This window comes from Sander vitreus, chromosome 23 (genome assembly GCF_031162955.1).
Source record: "Sander vitreus isolate 19-12246 chromosome 23, sanVit1, whole genome shotgun sequence".
Taxonomy (NCBI): domain Eukaryota; kingdom Metazoa; phylum Chordata; class Actinopteri; order Perciformes; family Percidae; genus Sander; species Sander vitreus.
Genome location: NC_135877.1, coordinates 17,544,271 through 17,560,165, shown reverse-complemented (window position 1 = coordinate 17,560,165; position 15,895 = coordinate 17,544,271). Strand labels below are relative to the sequence as shown.

General features: G+C 41.5%; 1 protein-coding gene across 1 annotated transcript in view; it reads right to left on the bottom strand.

The window, feature by feature from the left end:
* ppfia2 (PTPRF interacting protein alpha 2) overlaps positions 1-13,066 on the bottom strand; it is a 53,480-nt gene extending 40,414 nt beyond the window's left edge. The window contains exons 1-3 of the mRNA XM_078242536.1: positions 12,971-13,066; positions 8,736-8,900; positions 5,951-6,025 (exon numbers count right to left, since the gene is read on the bottom strand). Of these exons, the coding sequence (XP_078098662.1) occupies positions 5,951-6,025; positions 8,736-8,846 (186 nt within the window). The 5' untranslated portion in view covers positions 8,847-8,900; positions 12,971-13,066. The remainder of the gene's footprint in view (positions 1-5,950; positions 6,026-8,735; positions 8,901-12,970) is intronic.
* Positions 13,067-15,895: the final 2,829 nt, after the last annotated feature.

Sequence of the window (15,895 nt, the reverse complement as noted above, 5' to 3'; positions counted from 1 at the left end):
AACATCCTCCACATATTTCAGTGCAGCTTTGAAAAACACTGCAGTAATTTAAAAAAAAAAACATACAGCTATAATGCGAGCCTCAGCTTGACAACATTGACCTATTAAGTTATGTGTTATCCTTTTTTTTGTCCAACCTTGATCCAGGTTGTGATTATGTGAAAACACGCATGAGCCAAATACATTTTTTTTTGCAACTTAGGTATTTTTTGTTATACTTTTGGCCATACTTTCTATTAATGGTTGAAAAGATTGTAATCATGAAAGTGATTGCTGATTTAGGAACTCACAACATCACTACCAAACAAAGTCAAAGTCAAAAAACAGGAGGAGTCAGAACATCAGCCAGGTAGTTAAAACAAGCCATCAGTTTAGCCAAATTATCCAAAGCACTTTATTTGGAAACGTTAGTAGTAATTCCTTTCTCCACACGAAAACGGTGTGTGCGCACAAATACTTTAAAGGTCCCATGGCATGAAAATTTCACTTTATGAGGATTTTTAACATTAATATGAGTTCCCCCAGCCTGCCTATGGTCCCCCAGTGGCTAGAAATGGGGATAGGTGTAAACCGAGCCCTGGGTATCCTGCTCTGCCTTTGAGAAAATGAAAGCTCAGATGGGCTGATCTGGAATCGTGCTCCTTATAAGGTCATAAGGACGAAGGTTACCTCCTCTTTCTCTGCTTTGCCCACCCAGAGAATTTGGCCCGCCCATGAGAAAGAGAGAGACATCATGGCTTGAAAACAAGCAAAGTGACAGTTGGTCAAGGTCACACCCCCACCCTCCACCTTGCCCCCCCTCTCTCCTCCTCAACAGCATTTAAAGCTACAGACACAGAAATGGCACATACTAAGGAAAGCTCATTGTGGGACTGGCTCTAGTGGCTGTAATTCTGCACCAAGGCTGAATTTCGGGAAAGAGACTTCAGATACAGTATTAGGGGACCAATAAGGCCTATATAAAAGAGACTTCAGATACAGTATTAGGGGACCACTAAGGCCTATATAAAAGAGACTTCAGATACATTATTAGGGGACCACTAAGGCCTATATAAAAGAGACTTCAGATAGAGTATTAGGGGACCACTAAGGCCTATATAAAAGTTACTTCAGATACAGTATTAGGGGACCACTAAGGTCTATATAAAAGATACTTCAGATACAGTATTAGGGGACCACTAAGGCCTATATAAAAGAGACTTCAGATAGAGTATTAGGGGACCACTAAGGCCTATATAAAAGAGACTTCAGATACAGTATTAGGGGACCACTAAGGTCTATATAAAAGATACTTCAGATACAGTATTAGGGGACCACTAAGGCCTATATAAAAGAGACTTCAGATACATTATTAGGGGACCACTAAGGTCTATATAAAAGAGACTTCAGATACAGTATTAGGGGACCACTAAGGCCTATATAAAAGAGACTTCAGATACATTATTAGGGGACCACTAAGGCCTATATAAAAGAGACTTCAGATACAGTATTAGGGGTATAGTAAGTATAGTAGGTCAAAGCTGAGTCAAGTCCGTCTGTAAAACTGTGATGGACAGTTTCTGTAATCATTTCTAGTGTTTTCCCTTCAATACCCTTACTATTATTATTTATTTTTATGGCCAAAAGTCCATTTATGACCCAAGTTGAAATGAATTGGAATTTCCCTTTAAGAGTCATCATACAAAAAAAACATACACAGTCACGGAACGTAGTCCTCTGAACCCTGCCAGGACAGTTCTTCTCTGTTTAAAAAGTAAAAAACGAATTCCTTGCACCAGCCAAAAAGCAACTCCAAAAAACAACAGCCAAAAACTACAGTACATGTCCCGTGCTGTTAGCACGATGTGATTAAAGCTGCATCGTGCCGTTTGAGTCTATGAGTATTCCGAAAAATCTCTGAATCCCCCAAGAAGTTGCATGTTATTCCTATTTTGTAGTTCAATTTCCAAGCAGCCCTAGGTACTGTATCTGTTATTAGATGCATCACAATATAATCTGTAGTATTCATACGGTTTGCTTCAAAAGGAGTTGACAATACAGTTATTGGAATCTTTGATCAGAACAAACAATGTGCAATGCCTGAAAATCTGCTCCTCTATAGGAAGGAAGGAAAAAACTGCATTTCTCTCAGCAACAGATGTTTGCTGTGAATGAAACGGCGAAGGAAGCCTTGGAAAAATCAATGACACGAGTGTCAATAAAACAAACAATTCCTCTGACGTGACTTTGACATGATCTGGTTTAAACTCAAATCCTAAGCTGCCCTTACTGACATCAAAGTGAGAGTCAGTTGATGTTGGGATTTGTTCACAGAGGGCGGGAAAAGATGATTTCCTCCTATCCACAATGCACAGGGTTTACCTCACATTAAGCTCGGACATAAATTCTGCAGCCTCAGACTTCACTGACAACAGCTCTTCTTGGCTGGTTCACACCGACTACAGAACGTCTCTGTTTATTATTTTTAACGAGGGCATAATTATGCCTCCGTATGTTTCTGTACCATTATTCCGAGATTGCCTGCAATTTCTCCAGCACAGAGATCAAACGCTAACACCACCCCTGACAGAGAGGCACAACAAATGATGGAGTGCTGCAGATGCATCTCCAGCTCGGAAATTACAAAGAGGAGAAGTTTGACAGATGCAAAATGAATATGGCGCCTATTATTTCTTTTTTATGTTGATCTACCTCTCATCAAAGGCTGACATCTGACGGAGGGGGAGCGGAGGGACAAGAAGCACGAGGTGGGCCTTTTTACTGCACAGCATCGTGATTTCCTTATCTTTCTTTAGCACTTCTGTGTTGGATGGAGAGGACTGTCTGAGGTAATGTGATGAAGGAGAGATTGGACAAATGTGAAGAGGAGTGAAGGGAGGGTTTGGGGGGTGGGGGATGTGCTTAGAGTATAAAAGATTGATTTAGTCAAGGTGAGAGCTGGGGGCATGCACGTCTCTAGTGCAATATGCTTAAATTACAATCAATCATACACTTTGGAGCAAATGCATGTGCACACGTGCACACACACACACACACACACACACACACACTCACACTCACAAAACACATATATACTCAAACCGAAGTCCGGAAAGCAAAAAAGTACACTTCTTTTTAGCTGAAAAGGGAGTTCATTTTGTGTTTAAATGTGCCTGGTACCTTGGGATTGCTTTGGAAAGATGTGAGAGCTACCACACGGGATTAGAACAGGCCGAATAAAACTGGAACATGTTTCCTCTGACAAAGTCTTCCATCTTACTTAGACTTGACTGGTCCCAAGGCAGACCTCCTTTATGTTATTGAGCTGTTTTTCTATTGAGTCCTAAAAGTCTAGTTTTTTTTTTTTTAAAAGAAGTGAAAAAGATCTATTCAATTTGTCATTTCTCTGGCAGATTTTGTTTTAAAAGCTCTGAAAAATGTATTTTGTCTCTTATCTTTATACTCCGAAGGGCTGAGTCTTACATGAACACAACCATTTTTAGCCAATTGTTTATTTTACCTGACACATTTCTGGCTTCGCCGTTTTGTCTGTGTTCTTCTCACCAGTTTGAATTGGCGGGGAAAAAGGTGATGTCGCATACTTCTGAATGTAGCGCTGTTTCAATCAAATCTGATGACAGTTGTGGGGTTGTTTGCTCACGTTGACAGGCCACTGTCATTCAAACTGAGTTAAACCTTTAAGTTTGATTATTTCATCATGACTATTTAATGTTATAGAGTAATATTTAACATCGAAAATCAGGTTTTCAAGGGCTTTAAAGAAAACAAGACTTTGTGGACTCAACAATAAATAAAGTTACTTGATGACATGGAGTTCTTTTAGTCTGCTATGGGTTTTATAGAAGTTGTTAATCACATTATCACCATTATCATTATTTTATCTGTCTTGTCCGTTTCTACTTGTGATGAGACTACAGGTGCAAATTAGCTGTTGAGAAAGCCCTGACACTTTTATATACTTGTATATCTAAATGTGTCACAGTGTTGATTAATGTCCACCGTCCCCTATAAATAAACAGCAAACAACTATTTATCCTCAGATAGATTCCAACACAGTCTGTATTAAAGTTTGTTCCATAACTGCAAACTGCAATCACCATCAGCAATCAGTGTGTGGCCACTTAAACACTGCATGAGGTCAAAGGGCGCTCATTTCATCTGGCTTGGCCGTGTAGTCCAAACCCCAATAGGGAGAAGGGACTCATACCAGACCTCCATCACAAATCAATTACCGGTTCGCTGGCTGGCAGCTCTGCCCGCCTCCCTGGAGCCTCTGAAGCGTGGCCATTTTTATTCTGCAAAAGCAGGTTTAACAGCATCTTCCGCCGCCTCAAGGTCCAATCACTCATCTGTCCACCGCAGTGACAACTGTAATGTTAACCATTTACGAGGGATGGCCCCTCAGATGTACTTTCTTTTCAACCTTGGCTGTGCGATGTGATAAACAATTTCAAAGTGCTACATCCTCTGCTGAGATGTCTGTCAGGGACTTCTCAGTTTAAAAAGCAGACTTTGTCCAAAAGCTGTAAAAGAAAAATGACAGACCGCTTTGGGAACCAGCAGCCTGTCACATTATTTTATTTTTTGAACTATTCACTCCTTTTTTCATTCTCTCACCTTCTGCCCAGATCCTACACCATCTAATCTTGGATTCAGAATCAACTCAACCCACAAGCAACTCAATCATCTACTCACCAAAAACAGTTTGTCTGTCAAACCTTACTATCTGTGTTTCTCTCCTTCACCCTCTCACTGACACACACACACCTCCGCACACAACTTGCCTCATCTTCCCACCTGCCATCTCTATATCTGTCTTTGCTCTTTTTGCATTTCCTCCTCTTTCCTCTCGCAACCTCGCTGTCTGTCCTTCCACCCACTACCTACTCCACACACCTCCCAACCTTTTCCCCCTCTGCTTTTCACTTCCCTTTCTTCTCCTCTGCTTACCAACTTTTATTCTAGGCCTGAGTGTCAGACTGGCATGTCTGACAGGCTGTGAAGTGCAAGCCTGAGGGTCTTTCCTCAGCGGGAACACAACCATCTGCAATGCGAGAGCTGCTCTGGCACTTCAGCCTGCCCGAGCCAGGAGGAGTTAGGCCACCATTGCAAAAGTGGTCACTCTTCTGTCAGCGCTATGCCTCAGCCACTCATGTGCACACTGGCGAGTGAAGCCTGCAGAAGTGCACTGGGTGTTTGAGTTGATACAAAATTCAGGACACATATCTGGACACATCACAGTATGTATTAGATTTACATCCACATAAAAGAGCAGTACATAATTATGTACATTTGTGAGTCTGAATATGGATACGTTTAAATGTACAGTGTGCTACAGTAACAAGTTTGCTGACTTTTTATATTATCGTTTTATTAATGTTTTAATTTTGTCTTTGTCAGGTTTCTGGTGTTTTTTTACTTCTTTTTTTAAAAACTCTCTTTATTTACGTGATTGGTTTTTAATTCTTCCATTGATTTTTTTTGGTAGGTATCACACTTTAAACACATCACACCGCCTCAGTGTATTTTTTAAAAACCTGCCTTGCTTTTGTTTGTCAGTTAATATGACCTGTATATTTGCAGCACTTTTACCGTGCATTTAAGTTTGTTCCTGATTCTATAATAAAATGTAAATCATAATATATAAAACTGCTAACCATGTACTGTACATGTGCACATGTTGGATATAATGCATTCCTGTTCACGCAGCATGGTTCCATATTTCAGTTAATCTACACTACATTTTCACTCTTGAATTGATCGCTGAATTGTACATATTTAATCTCTGAACAGCCTGGCACAATTTCTGTTTCCATATTTCAATTTAGTACTAATGGTTACATCCATCCATCCATCCATCCATCCATCCATCCATGATACTAAGATACTAAAGAAGATTGAAATATACAACATTCATTATCTTCAACATAATAGCTGTGGCAGCTCTTACCTCCTGATTGGCTGCTGTGAGCTCCTCCTCCAAGACGGACACCCTCTCGAGTGACACCCGTAGTCTCTCTCTTACCTGAAAATAAAAAATAAAAAAACATGGGTGATGATCTTCCTGCAGATCTCGTCTCTAATGGACCATTTAATTAACTTCCATTGAGCTGACTGATAGCAAAGGCTCTGACAGATGAATGCATTCTTAATGCCTACTGTTTAAATTCCAGTCAAGGCAATCGGGGGTTAACACAGCAGAAAAGAAGCCCCACTGCTGCAGAAGAAACAGATGCCCTATTTTATATATAAAATAACACTTTGCTGTGGCTTCAAAGCAGCGTTTTGAGGCTTTTTTGCTCTTAAAAGCACCAGTTGCTGGGATGAAATCCCCCCCTCCGACGCTCCTCTCTTCCTCTGGGAACTCAGGGAAACTCAGAGCGAACTCGTCTTCTTCTAGGATTGTCACGGCTGTGATGGAGCAGTTACTTGCACAGCGTGGTGACCTTGGACCACCATTGCTGTGGCCCAATAGCGTGCCAGATCTCAGAGGGGGTTGATCCTGGATTAGAAGTTAGCCAAGGTCCGAGTCGGGATGGCTCCCCCCAGCTGCCCAAGGCGGCTTTTATTCCACTGAACAGCATGTCGCTGGACATACTTTATAAATAATGGCTTTTAGAGGAGAGGATGAATGGATTACAGGGGCTGTGGTGATATCACACAGGGGACTAAGGTCATAAATCAACAGGCTGTGAGAAGGCGGGAGAAACCCTTTGGGACCAAAACCAACAAATGATACCAGGTAAACAAAGATGACACTGTGGCAGCAAAATATAATAATACGTTTATTTGCACCTTTTACAGACAAAGTCACAAAGTGCTTCACATGATGAACATTTGTAAAAATACAGTAAGATCCAACAGAAAATAAGCAAGGAAAAAATAATTAAAAGACCAATGAAAATCATTTAAAAGATTAAAACCAAAAACCCAAAGTTACAAACATGAGTCAAAAGCAAATTTAAACAAATGTGTCTTCAGCTGCTTTTTAAAAGCTTCAACAGAGACTGCAGAACGTAAGACAGTAGGAAGGGCGTTCCACAGGTTTGGAGCCACCGCTTCAAAGGAACGGTCACCTTTAGTTTTTAAGCGAGTGCGTGGGACCACCAGTAATCTCTGGTTAGAAGACCTGAGGGACCTGCTAGTAGTGTACGGATGGGAGCAGGTCCAAGATATAAACAGGTGCCTGACCATGCAAAGCTTTATAAGTCAGAACAAGAACTTTAAATTGGATCCTGAACTTGATCGGAAGCCAATGTAATGAGTATAGAATTGGAGTGATGTGCGACAGCGGTTCCAAAACAGGTTAAAATTGTCAATAAATCTAAAGTTATGGCCACAGCAGGTGGACTGGAGTCAGGTGTTTAGGCTGAGTAGTCGGCTGAAGGGCTGTGCGCACCGTTGGCAGGGGACCACTGATAAACACAGATTTCCCACAGCGCTCTAAAAGGCTAAAAGGGTCGTTAAAATCCTTCGTCAGCTCAGATTCCTGACGTGCCATGACGTTATTGCCCACATAGATTATCACCCGAGTTCTGGAGGAGGAGAGACTGCAGTAGACCGGGCAGTTTGTCCAGGAGGACTGGGACTGTTGCTCCCGGAAAACAGCGTGTTATGGCATTGAAAAAGAGCATGTTCCTGGTGATGCTATCACCCACTATCAGAGTTGTGGGGGCGAAGAGGGGGTGAGGAAAGGTGTACGGACTACACTGCATGACAGGACAGGAGAGTTTTGTGAACTGCATCGGTACCGGGTGGAGGATTACCTGCCAGGTCCGGTCGAGGAAGCCCACCAGAGTGACGAAGCACGGCCTCCTGCGCCGAGCGGAGGAGGTCAAGGAGGAAGGCCGCCGAACTGACTTTCCACTGGGTTTTTCAGGAACCTGGGCACCGTCGGCATTTTCCGCTACCAGCGGAGGGTGGCCTGTGGGGTTGACAGGCGTTGTGGATGAGACCTGGTCCGGTCGTAGAGGAGGCGCAGAGGCACCAACCGGGTGGACCGGGTTTCACCAGCTAAAGTTGACCCATCATTGACACCATCCAAGTTGACCCATGGTGTGGAGTAGAGCAGGAGGAGGGCCGCTGACAAGCGACAGGGTCCCACGCCACGGACTGCAGGACTGAGTCGAGCAAAGCCAGCTTCTGAGACTGTCCACAGGCCAGATCGATGTAACTGGACAGTAAAGAGTACTTCTTCCGAAGTTCCTCGGGTAGCCGTTGGATGTCTTCTTTAAGGTCGGTTATTTGTTTATTTGCCTTAAGTAGCAGTGCACAGTCATCGTTAAAACCGACGCAGCTCTCACAGGCCGTGGTGGATAGAGTGGTGGAGGTAGCAGTGGTAGCAGTAGCCATTAGTAAACACTTCTCTCTTAGCATCAAAGTTTGACACAAGGTAGGAAGTCAAGCTTCACTTAACTAAGTTCTCATACTACAGTACCAGGTTTGGTTTGTAGATGAGGAAGATTCAGACAGGACGCCGAAACTATTGCTGGTGCTCTGCTCTGGTGCTCTGAGATATGTCACCATCTCAGTGATTCTATAGGATAGCAATTGAGCATTTAATGAAATGGTTGCCAATTAGGTTGGATGGCAACATACAGTAATGTAAAAATGTTTGAACAGGGATCTCACAATATGAGCTGTTGATCTACCTCATTATGAGAGGACACACACATACATGGAAATCTGTGATGTCAAAAACATCGACACAAAATGTTGCTGTAATGAAGACTTACCTTCTCATCTAGGGCTTTATGGTGTTCGAACAAGGACTTGAGTGCTTTGAGGACCTCAACTTCACTGGAGACTCCTGAGGGAGACTGAGCCTGCCGCTTGACCACCGTCATGCGAAGTGACCGCTCGTGTCTTGACACCAGGCACTCCAGATGCTCCAGCAGTAGCTGAAGAGACACATGGGAGAAATCAATGTTATCATCATCATCATTGGAAAAAATTAAATCCTTGTTGCAGCAGTATAATGGCGTAATGGGAGATAATCCAAATGCGTAAGAGTTTTCCGTTTTCCCTTTAAATTTATATAAGCGTTTTTGCAAGCACTGGCAGACTAAAACAAAGCATTAAAGGTCCCATGGCATGAAAATTTCACTTTATGAGGTTTTTTAACATTAATGTGAGTTCCCCTAGTCTGCCTATGGTCCCCCAGTGGCTAGAAATGGCGATAGATGTAAACCGAGCCCTGGGTATCCTGCTCTGCCTTTGAGAAAATGAAAGCTCAGAAGGGCCGATCTGGAATCTTGCTCCTTATGACGTCACAAGGAGGAAGGTTACCTCCTCTTTCTCTGCTTTGCCCGCCCAGAGAATTTGGCCCGCCCATGAGAAAGAGAGAGACATCATGGCTTGAAAACAAGCAATGCATGGCAGTTGGTCAAGGCCACACCCCCACCCTCCACCTTGCCCCCCCTCTCTCATCCTCAAAGGCATTTAAAGCTACAGACACAGAAATGGCACATACTAAGTAAAGCTCATTGTGGGACTGGCTCTAGTGGCTGTAATTCTGCACCAAGGCTGAATTTCGGGAAAGAGACTTCAGATACAGTATTAGGGGACCACTAAGGTCTATATAAAAGAGACTTCAGATACAGTATTAGGGGACCACTAAGGTCTATATAAAAGCATCCAAAGAGCAGCATGTCATGGGACCTTTAATGTGTGCGTCATCAGACTCACTCCTAGACCTCAAAAGACATATCAACAACATAATGAGGCCACCATATAAATAAAAAAAATAATATAAAAGTAATCCAAGTCAGATGTGCAGAAAAACTTAAGTGGTTCTAGAGCTGCGTTTTAAAGTGCATCCAACCTTTTTACCATCAACATAATCTTTCACATTAAATTAAATCAACAATGTTATAATTACCATCATCATCCACAATGTTACAAATGGATAATTCCATTTAATTAAGGTATTAAGAGTTACAACCCAAGTTAATCATTTTAACAGGTGTGCATTAAGAAAATGTTATACACAACCAGTAATTTACAGTTTTTTATTAATTATGTCCATTTTATTGCTAGGGAAATCTGTTCTGTACAAGTAGTGGCTTTTTAGAGTAAAGGTATGAACGATGCAAGTAACTGCAAACCTTCCAGCAACACCAGAAATGGATTATGCTAATCTAGGCTGCTAGGTACAAAATGAGCTGCAGAGCTGGTGGGCTGACTTCAGGAAAACTACACAACAGCAACAACAATAGCTTGGAGTAAATAACCAGGATGTGACTGGGAGAAAGAATACCAGTTTGGCTGCAGAGATAAGACGTTATTCATTACTGTTTCTTGCACGTGTGAGATCAGTGTGTAGGATCATCTGCTTTCATTTCCCCTTGTGAATCATTGGTGCCAGATCACAAACAGTTTTGTGGTGATGCAGATCTCAATGCTTAATTCCCGCTTGGAAACTGTCCAAGGACATGATATTACATCCCCAAGATAATGATCTGGTCAGAGGATAAAGTTCCAGCTCAAAATGGCCCCCCTATTCTTTCTTAGAAAAAAACCTCAGTGGCTTCATCCCTGACATCCCTTCACTCCCCTAGCCTAAACATGGCTGCCCAACAGGCTGCAGATGAATTCAATGTATTTTGTGGTTAACCACTGGTTAGGAAATAAAGTCCCCACTTGGTATCACTAGTGACCTAAAAGGGGCTGCATTTTTTCTTACTCAGTGTGATGCAACAGCCACACATGGTCATATCCCAATTCAAACTCTCTCACTTCATTAGCTTGCTCCCTACACAGGTTCAACCACAACTAAACAATTAACATCACATAGTTGGTATGAGTTGCTTTTAACCCTACATTGTTTATATCAAGTGCACTACTTTGAACACTGTAGGAATACACAGGCAATTGTTTGTTATATTAATCCATTGTTTTTTTTGTCTTCAAGTTACCTTGGTTTTTGGAGGGAAGTCACTTCCTGGTGGAGCAAAAGGTGCATCGGGCCAAACCATGTGCTGTCATGTCATGGGGGGGGATTTGGGTTTAGTTAGTTTTGCTTTGTATTTAGTGTCCTTTTGGTTACCCTTGTGTGTTATTTGGTTTGGCCAAACCACTATATATGTCAGTTTGTTCAGTTAACACTTTGTTTGGTTCTTTTCTTTTATTGAGTATAGTTATGTTTTGTTGACATCTTTTATATACCCAGCTATCGAATTCTTGGTTTATAATGTTCTTTGCATTTGGGACAATAAATACATACTCATGGTTGCTAATTTACTTTGCTCAGTTTAACAACTAGATAATTTAGTTACCTCTGAACAGAGCCAGGATAGCTGTTTCAAGTCTTTGTTCAAAGCTAAGCTAACCCGCTGCTGGCTGTCACAGTATAGTTACGGGATAGACATAAGAGTGGTGCTGATCTTCTAGCAGTAAGCACATTTCCCAAAAAGGCTGAACTTTTCCTGTAAGCCTGCATCCATATGTGGTTCCAAATAAAGCAACAAAAGTAGAGCAAAATTGCCATCTCTAAATCAAAATCTAATCAAAAACATGAAGTCAGAGCATCAAGCATCTGGTTTATACCTGTTGCCAAGCTTTAAGAGACTTTAAGGGAAACAGTTCATAATGATTTTTTTCCCTCTTTGCTCTTAACTATTGTATATTATTTTCCCTGCAGGATGGGGCAAACACAATTTAAATAGAAAACGTTTTAGCAGGCAGAAGTGATCAGAATCTCTGCAGGAGTGGGTGGTCCTGTAGGAGTAAGTGCATGCAGGGTTAAAAAAAGACCCTGTGCAGACCTCTACTGTGGTTGAAGGAAGACTCGGTGTCTTTTCTCTTGTCTGTCTAATACAACTGTCTCTTGAAAGCCTCATTAGCAGCCACCGTGTCTACATACGTACTCCTGTGTCCTCCTGTTCAATTAATATGTTGATCTTTTATCTGTTGCTCTCCTTTTTCTGTGTCATCTTGTCTCTGCATGACTCCAGTCTATAAATGTACATGCATGTCATTTAGTTGTAATGCTTATCTAAAACAACCATGAAAGTCTCTCCACTGTCATCACATCTGTTGTCAGCTCCTCAGTCCAATTACTTTTATGAACTGTAAAACCCTAACAGCGACAAAACCAAGCTTAATTGAAATTGCTTGGCAATTGCCCATCGGAAGATTCAAGGTGATAATAAAGTGAGAGGCGAAAATGACTTTTGTCTGTCCCCGTCTCTTGTTTCTTACCTCCCTCCTTTCTGTTTTTCTCAGTTGCTGTTGTGCCAAAATCTTCTGCCTCCACACAGAGAAAGATAGTGCAAGACTGAAAATCCACACTTAATAAGCAGTGGGGAGGGAAAACAGAGTCTTATCTGTCAACAGCAGAGTGTGCTTACTGCTTTAAAAAAGGAAATGTTTTTTAGTGAAGACACAGGCCTTCAAGCTCCGCAAAATCGAGCTCATCCGCTAATGTCTTTAGTCTCCCCCCCAAAATACTTTGACCTGGACACTGCAGGGCATCAGTGCCATTTGGACTTTGTTTCACTGTTGAGCAGCCATCCATGTGAAGTTAGTGTAAAAATTGTTCAGGCAAAATGTGGGGAGCTAATGAGGTATGCCCGGGCATTGGAAACAGACAGTGCGCATGGTTGCTTCAGTGCTTCTACAGCCTTTAAACCGTACCCACCTGAAAGCTTAAGCTTTCTCAGGACGCTCACTATCGCAGTGTGCAGCTGGCTTTTTGGAGCGGACATGAACATTTGTGGCAAGTTAGGAAACTTTGGAGAAACTTGTGAAATGCAACGGGTTTAAAACGGTTAGATATGGAAGAAACAAGCATCATCATAAACTCCATTTCTGGTTGAAAATGTCCAAACAACAGTTGATCTTTGCCCACTGAATGCCTCAGAGAATTGTCTTGTTAAATCAGTGGCAGATTAAACCTCTTTGGAAAGATGAATTGGTTGCTGTGTAATCAGTTTAGTAGATGTTTTTAATGTGTCAATGCTGTCCTCACCCTGGTGTTGTTCCTCTCGGCTTTGAGCTCAGAGATCTCCTCCTCCTTCTCCAGCAGCTGCTCCCTGCAGGCGTTCAGCTCCTTGGTCAGCGCAGCAAACTCCTGAGCAACGCAAAGTAAGAAAAAGAGGGCATGGGTCAGCATCACACACACTCTGCAACAGCCCTCCATGGTGTAAGGTACAGTGCTGCAATACAACATAAAGCAGCAGGGCTTGTAGGATGGTAGTTGGCTGCGAGCAGACAGTGAGGAATGAATATATAAAGAAGAAAATCAAATCACTAATAAAAACTTCTACTGCAAGTAATTGATGTTACTTGCAGTTTTAAGGCTTCCTAGCAACCACAACCAAGTCCCCTTCGCAAAATGTGTCTTAATACTAGAGCCGGGGCAACACTTGACTTTTGAGGCGATACCTACGTCAATATTTTAGAGTTTAAATTACAACGATAATGACATATTAACTGATATTCATTTAATTACAGTACATAAGAAGAAATCCTAAATTTGAAATGGATATGTCAATGATAAATGATCTCCCCTGTACCATATTATATAAGTAAAGTCAAACATCAAAGCTGCTGAAATAGACAAGAACTGTTCAGGAAAGCACAATTATATGTAACTAAGTAATACAGTCATATAGGCTAAGATTAATGTAGACTTTAGATCACAATTAAGCTTGACCACAATGTCATCTCTTCTATTACAGCCTACAACCTTACACACAGTGAAAAACAAGATTTTTGTACATATTTTCGACATTTTAAATCAAAAGCAATCTATGCAACACAATCAAGGTAGTTCCAGACAAGTATGGGTTAAAAATGACCCAAGAAAATGGAACAGTTCCTTAATGACAGACACAGACGTAGGTTGTTCCCCTTCTGGCAAACACACAAATTTACATAAAAAGCATATAAAATACATTATGTGTTATTCTTTTGTGTTAAGATGCTATTACTGACTTAATTTATCTAATATAGGCATTCTATTAAGAACAGGTCAGCCATGCCATTACATCTGGGAACAGAGGTTCAATCCATTGTACAATAAAGAAAAATGATTGAATGGTCTAACAGTAATCTGTGGGAGAAAGAGGATTGGCTCCATACAGTGGTGCAGGCACGATGCCAGGTGTAGTAGATTTACACCTAAAGCACCAAGGGGCAGCACAAGAGAGTACTACAGACCGAGCACGGCACTATAACAGCTGAGATGACCGACCGTTTGGCTGCTGTGCGATGGAGCTGGACGGCAGATTGCCGTTTTAGTCATATTTTTTAGATAAATAATAAATCATTTCACAGTTTGAGCTCAACTTCTATGAGCAGATTAGACTGAAGGCCACAAAATATGGAAATGAGAATGTAGGCATCACCAACACTACTACTACTACTACTACTAGTAGTAATACTGCTACTACTACTGCTACAGATGATAGAAATAATGATAATAAGAATAATGATACAGAAGAATAAAGAGAAAAAGGAAGAGGAGGGAGAATAATTAGAAGACGGAGAAGTAGTAAGACAAGAAGAGGAGAAGAAGTAGATGAAGGATGAGGAAGAGGAGGGTAGAGAATGAGGGGGAGGGGGGAAAGAGAAAAAGAAGGAACAGGAGGAAGATAAAAAGGTGTAGGAAGGAAGGGTGGAGAATTGGATAAAAAAGGTGTAGGAAGGAAGGGTGGAGATTAGGTGGAGGAGAAAAAGGTGGTGGGAGAAGAAGGAGGAGGAGAAGGGAAAGAAAAAAAAGGACGAGAAGAAGAAGAAGAAAAAAAAAGCAAGTTAAGGGAAAACGAAAAAGCAACAGAAAGAGAAAAAAAAGGAGGAGGGAAAGAAAAAGAGAGGAAGAAGAGGAGGAGGGAATGAAGAAAAATACTGGCTCCACATAAGAAGAGCAGCTCATCTCGATTTAGGATGTAAAATTCAAATAATGTAGCTGTAGCTTAGAGTTCACACAGAGAACACACCACACTGTTCCAAAGTCACACATCTTTGAGGGTTTGTCTCAAACATTCAAAAATATACAAGAACAAATGCAAACGTTTGCTTAATGTGACCAGTAATTCCGAAATGCACTGGCCTGTCATGACATTTCCTTGGTCTCCTCTGCCAGACCACCAGCTTGGCTCTCTCTGTGTGTCTCAGTCCATTTTTCTGCAGATGGATACTGACAAAAGATTTAAATACGCCTGAACTACAATTATACACCAATTACTGTCTGATCACCCTGCTGCTCCTCTCCAGACCCAAAACACAAAAACCATCTCCCACCACTGTTGTTTTCCAAAACACTTTGGATCCACAAACTCACTCAGGAATTCTTAGCTATATGCCTGCGACAACCATCAGAGGAGGAGAGACAGCCTGTCGCTCAGGAAGACTTCAAACCTTCGTGCCCTTCATCCCAGTCTACATTATGCAGAGATGTCTCTGGAGTGGGTCATATCAGGCAGGTACAAAGGGATCAAATGGGACAGCTTGCAACTGGTTGATGTGACACAATAACCAGCGAGCTCTGTGTTTGATTTCAGAACCAAAATGGGGAAATGTATTTATTTGAGCGTGCAAAATTGAGTATTGCAAAAGCCTGCTTCTCAATGACAATGGGTTCAGTTTATATTGATTTTGCTCAATCCTTTCCACATAAATACTCAAGGACTACAACACTGGTTGACAAAAGATTAATAACCCAGGGTAATAATCCACTATTTTAATAATTATTTTGTCAAGAAAAATGTGTCAAATATCGGCTTGTTCTGGCTTTTTGGAAGTCCAGATTTGTTGCTTTTCTCTGTTTCATTACTGTAAATTAAATATTGTTGGGTTTTGGACTGTTGATCGGACAAAACAAGCAATTCAAAGACATCACCGTGGGTTCTGGAAATTCATAATAGCCATTTTTCAGTATTTCCTGATATTT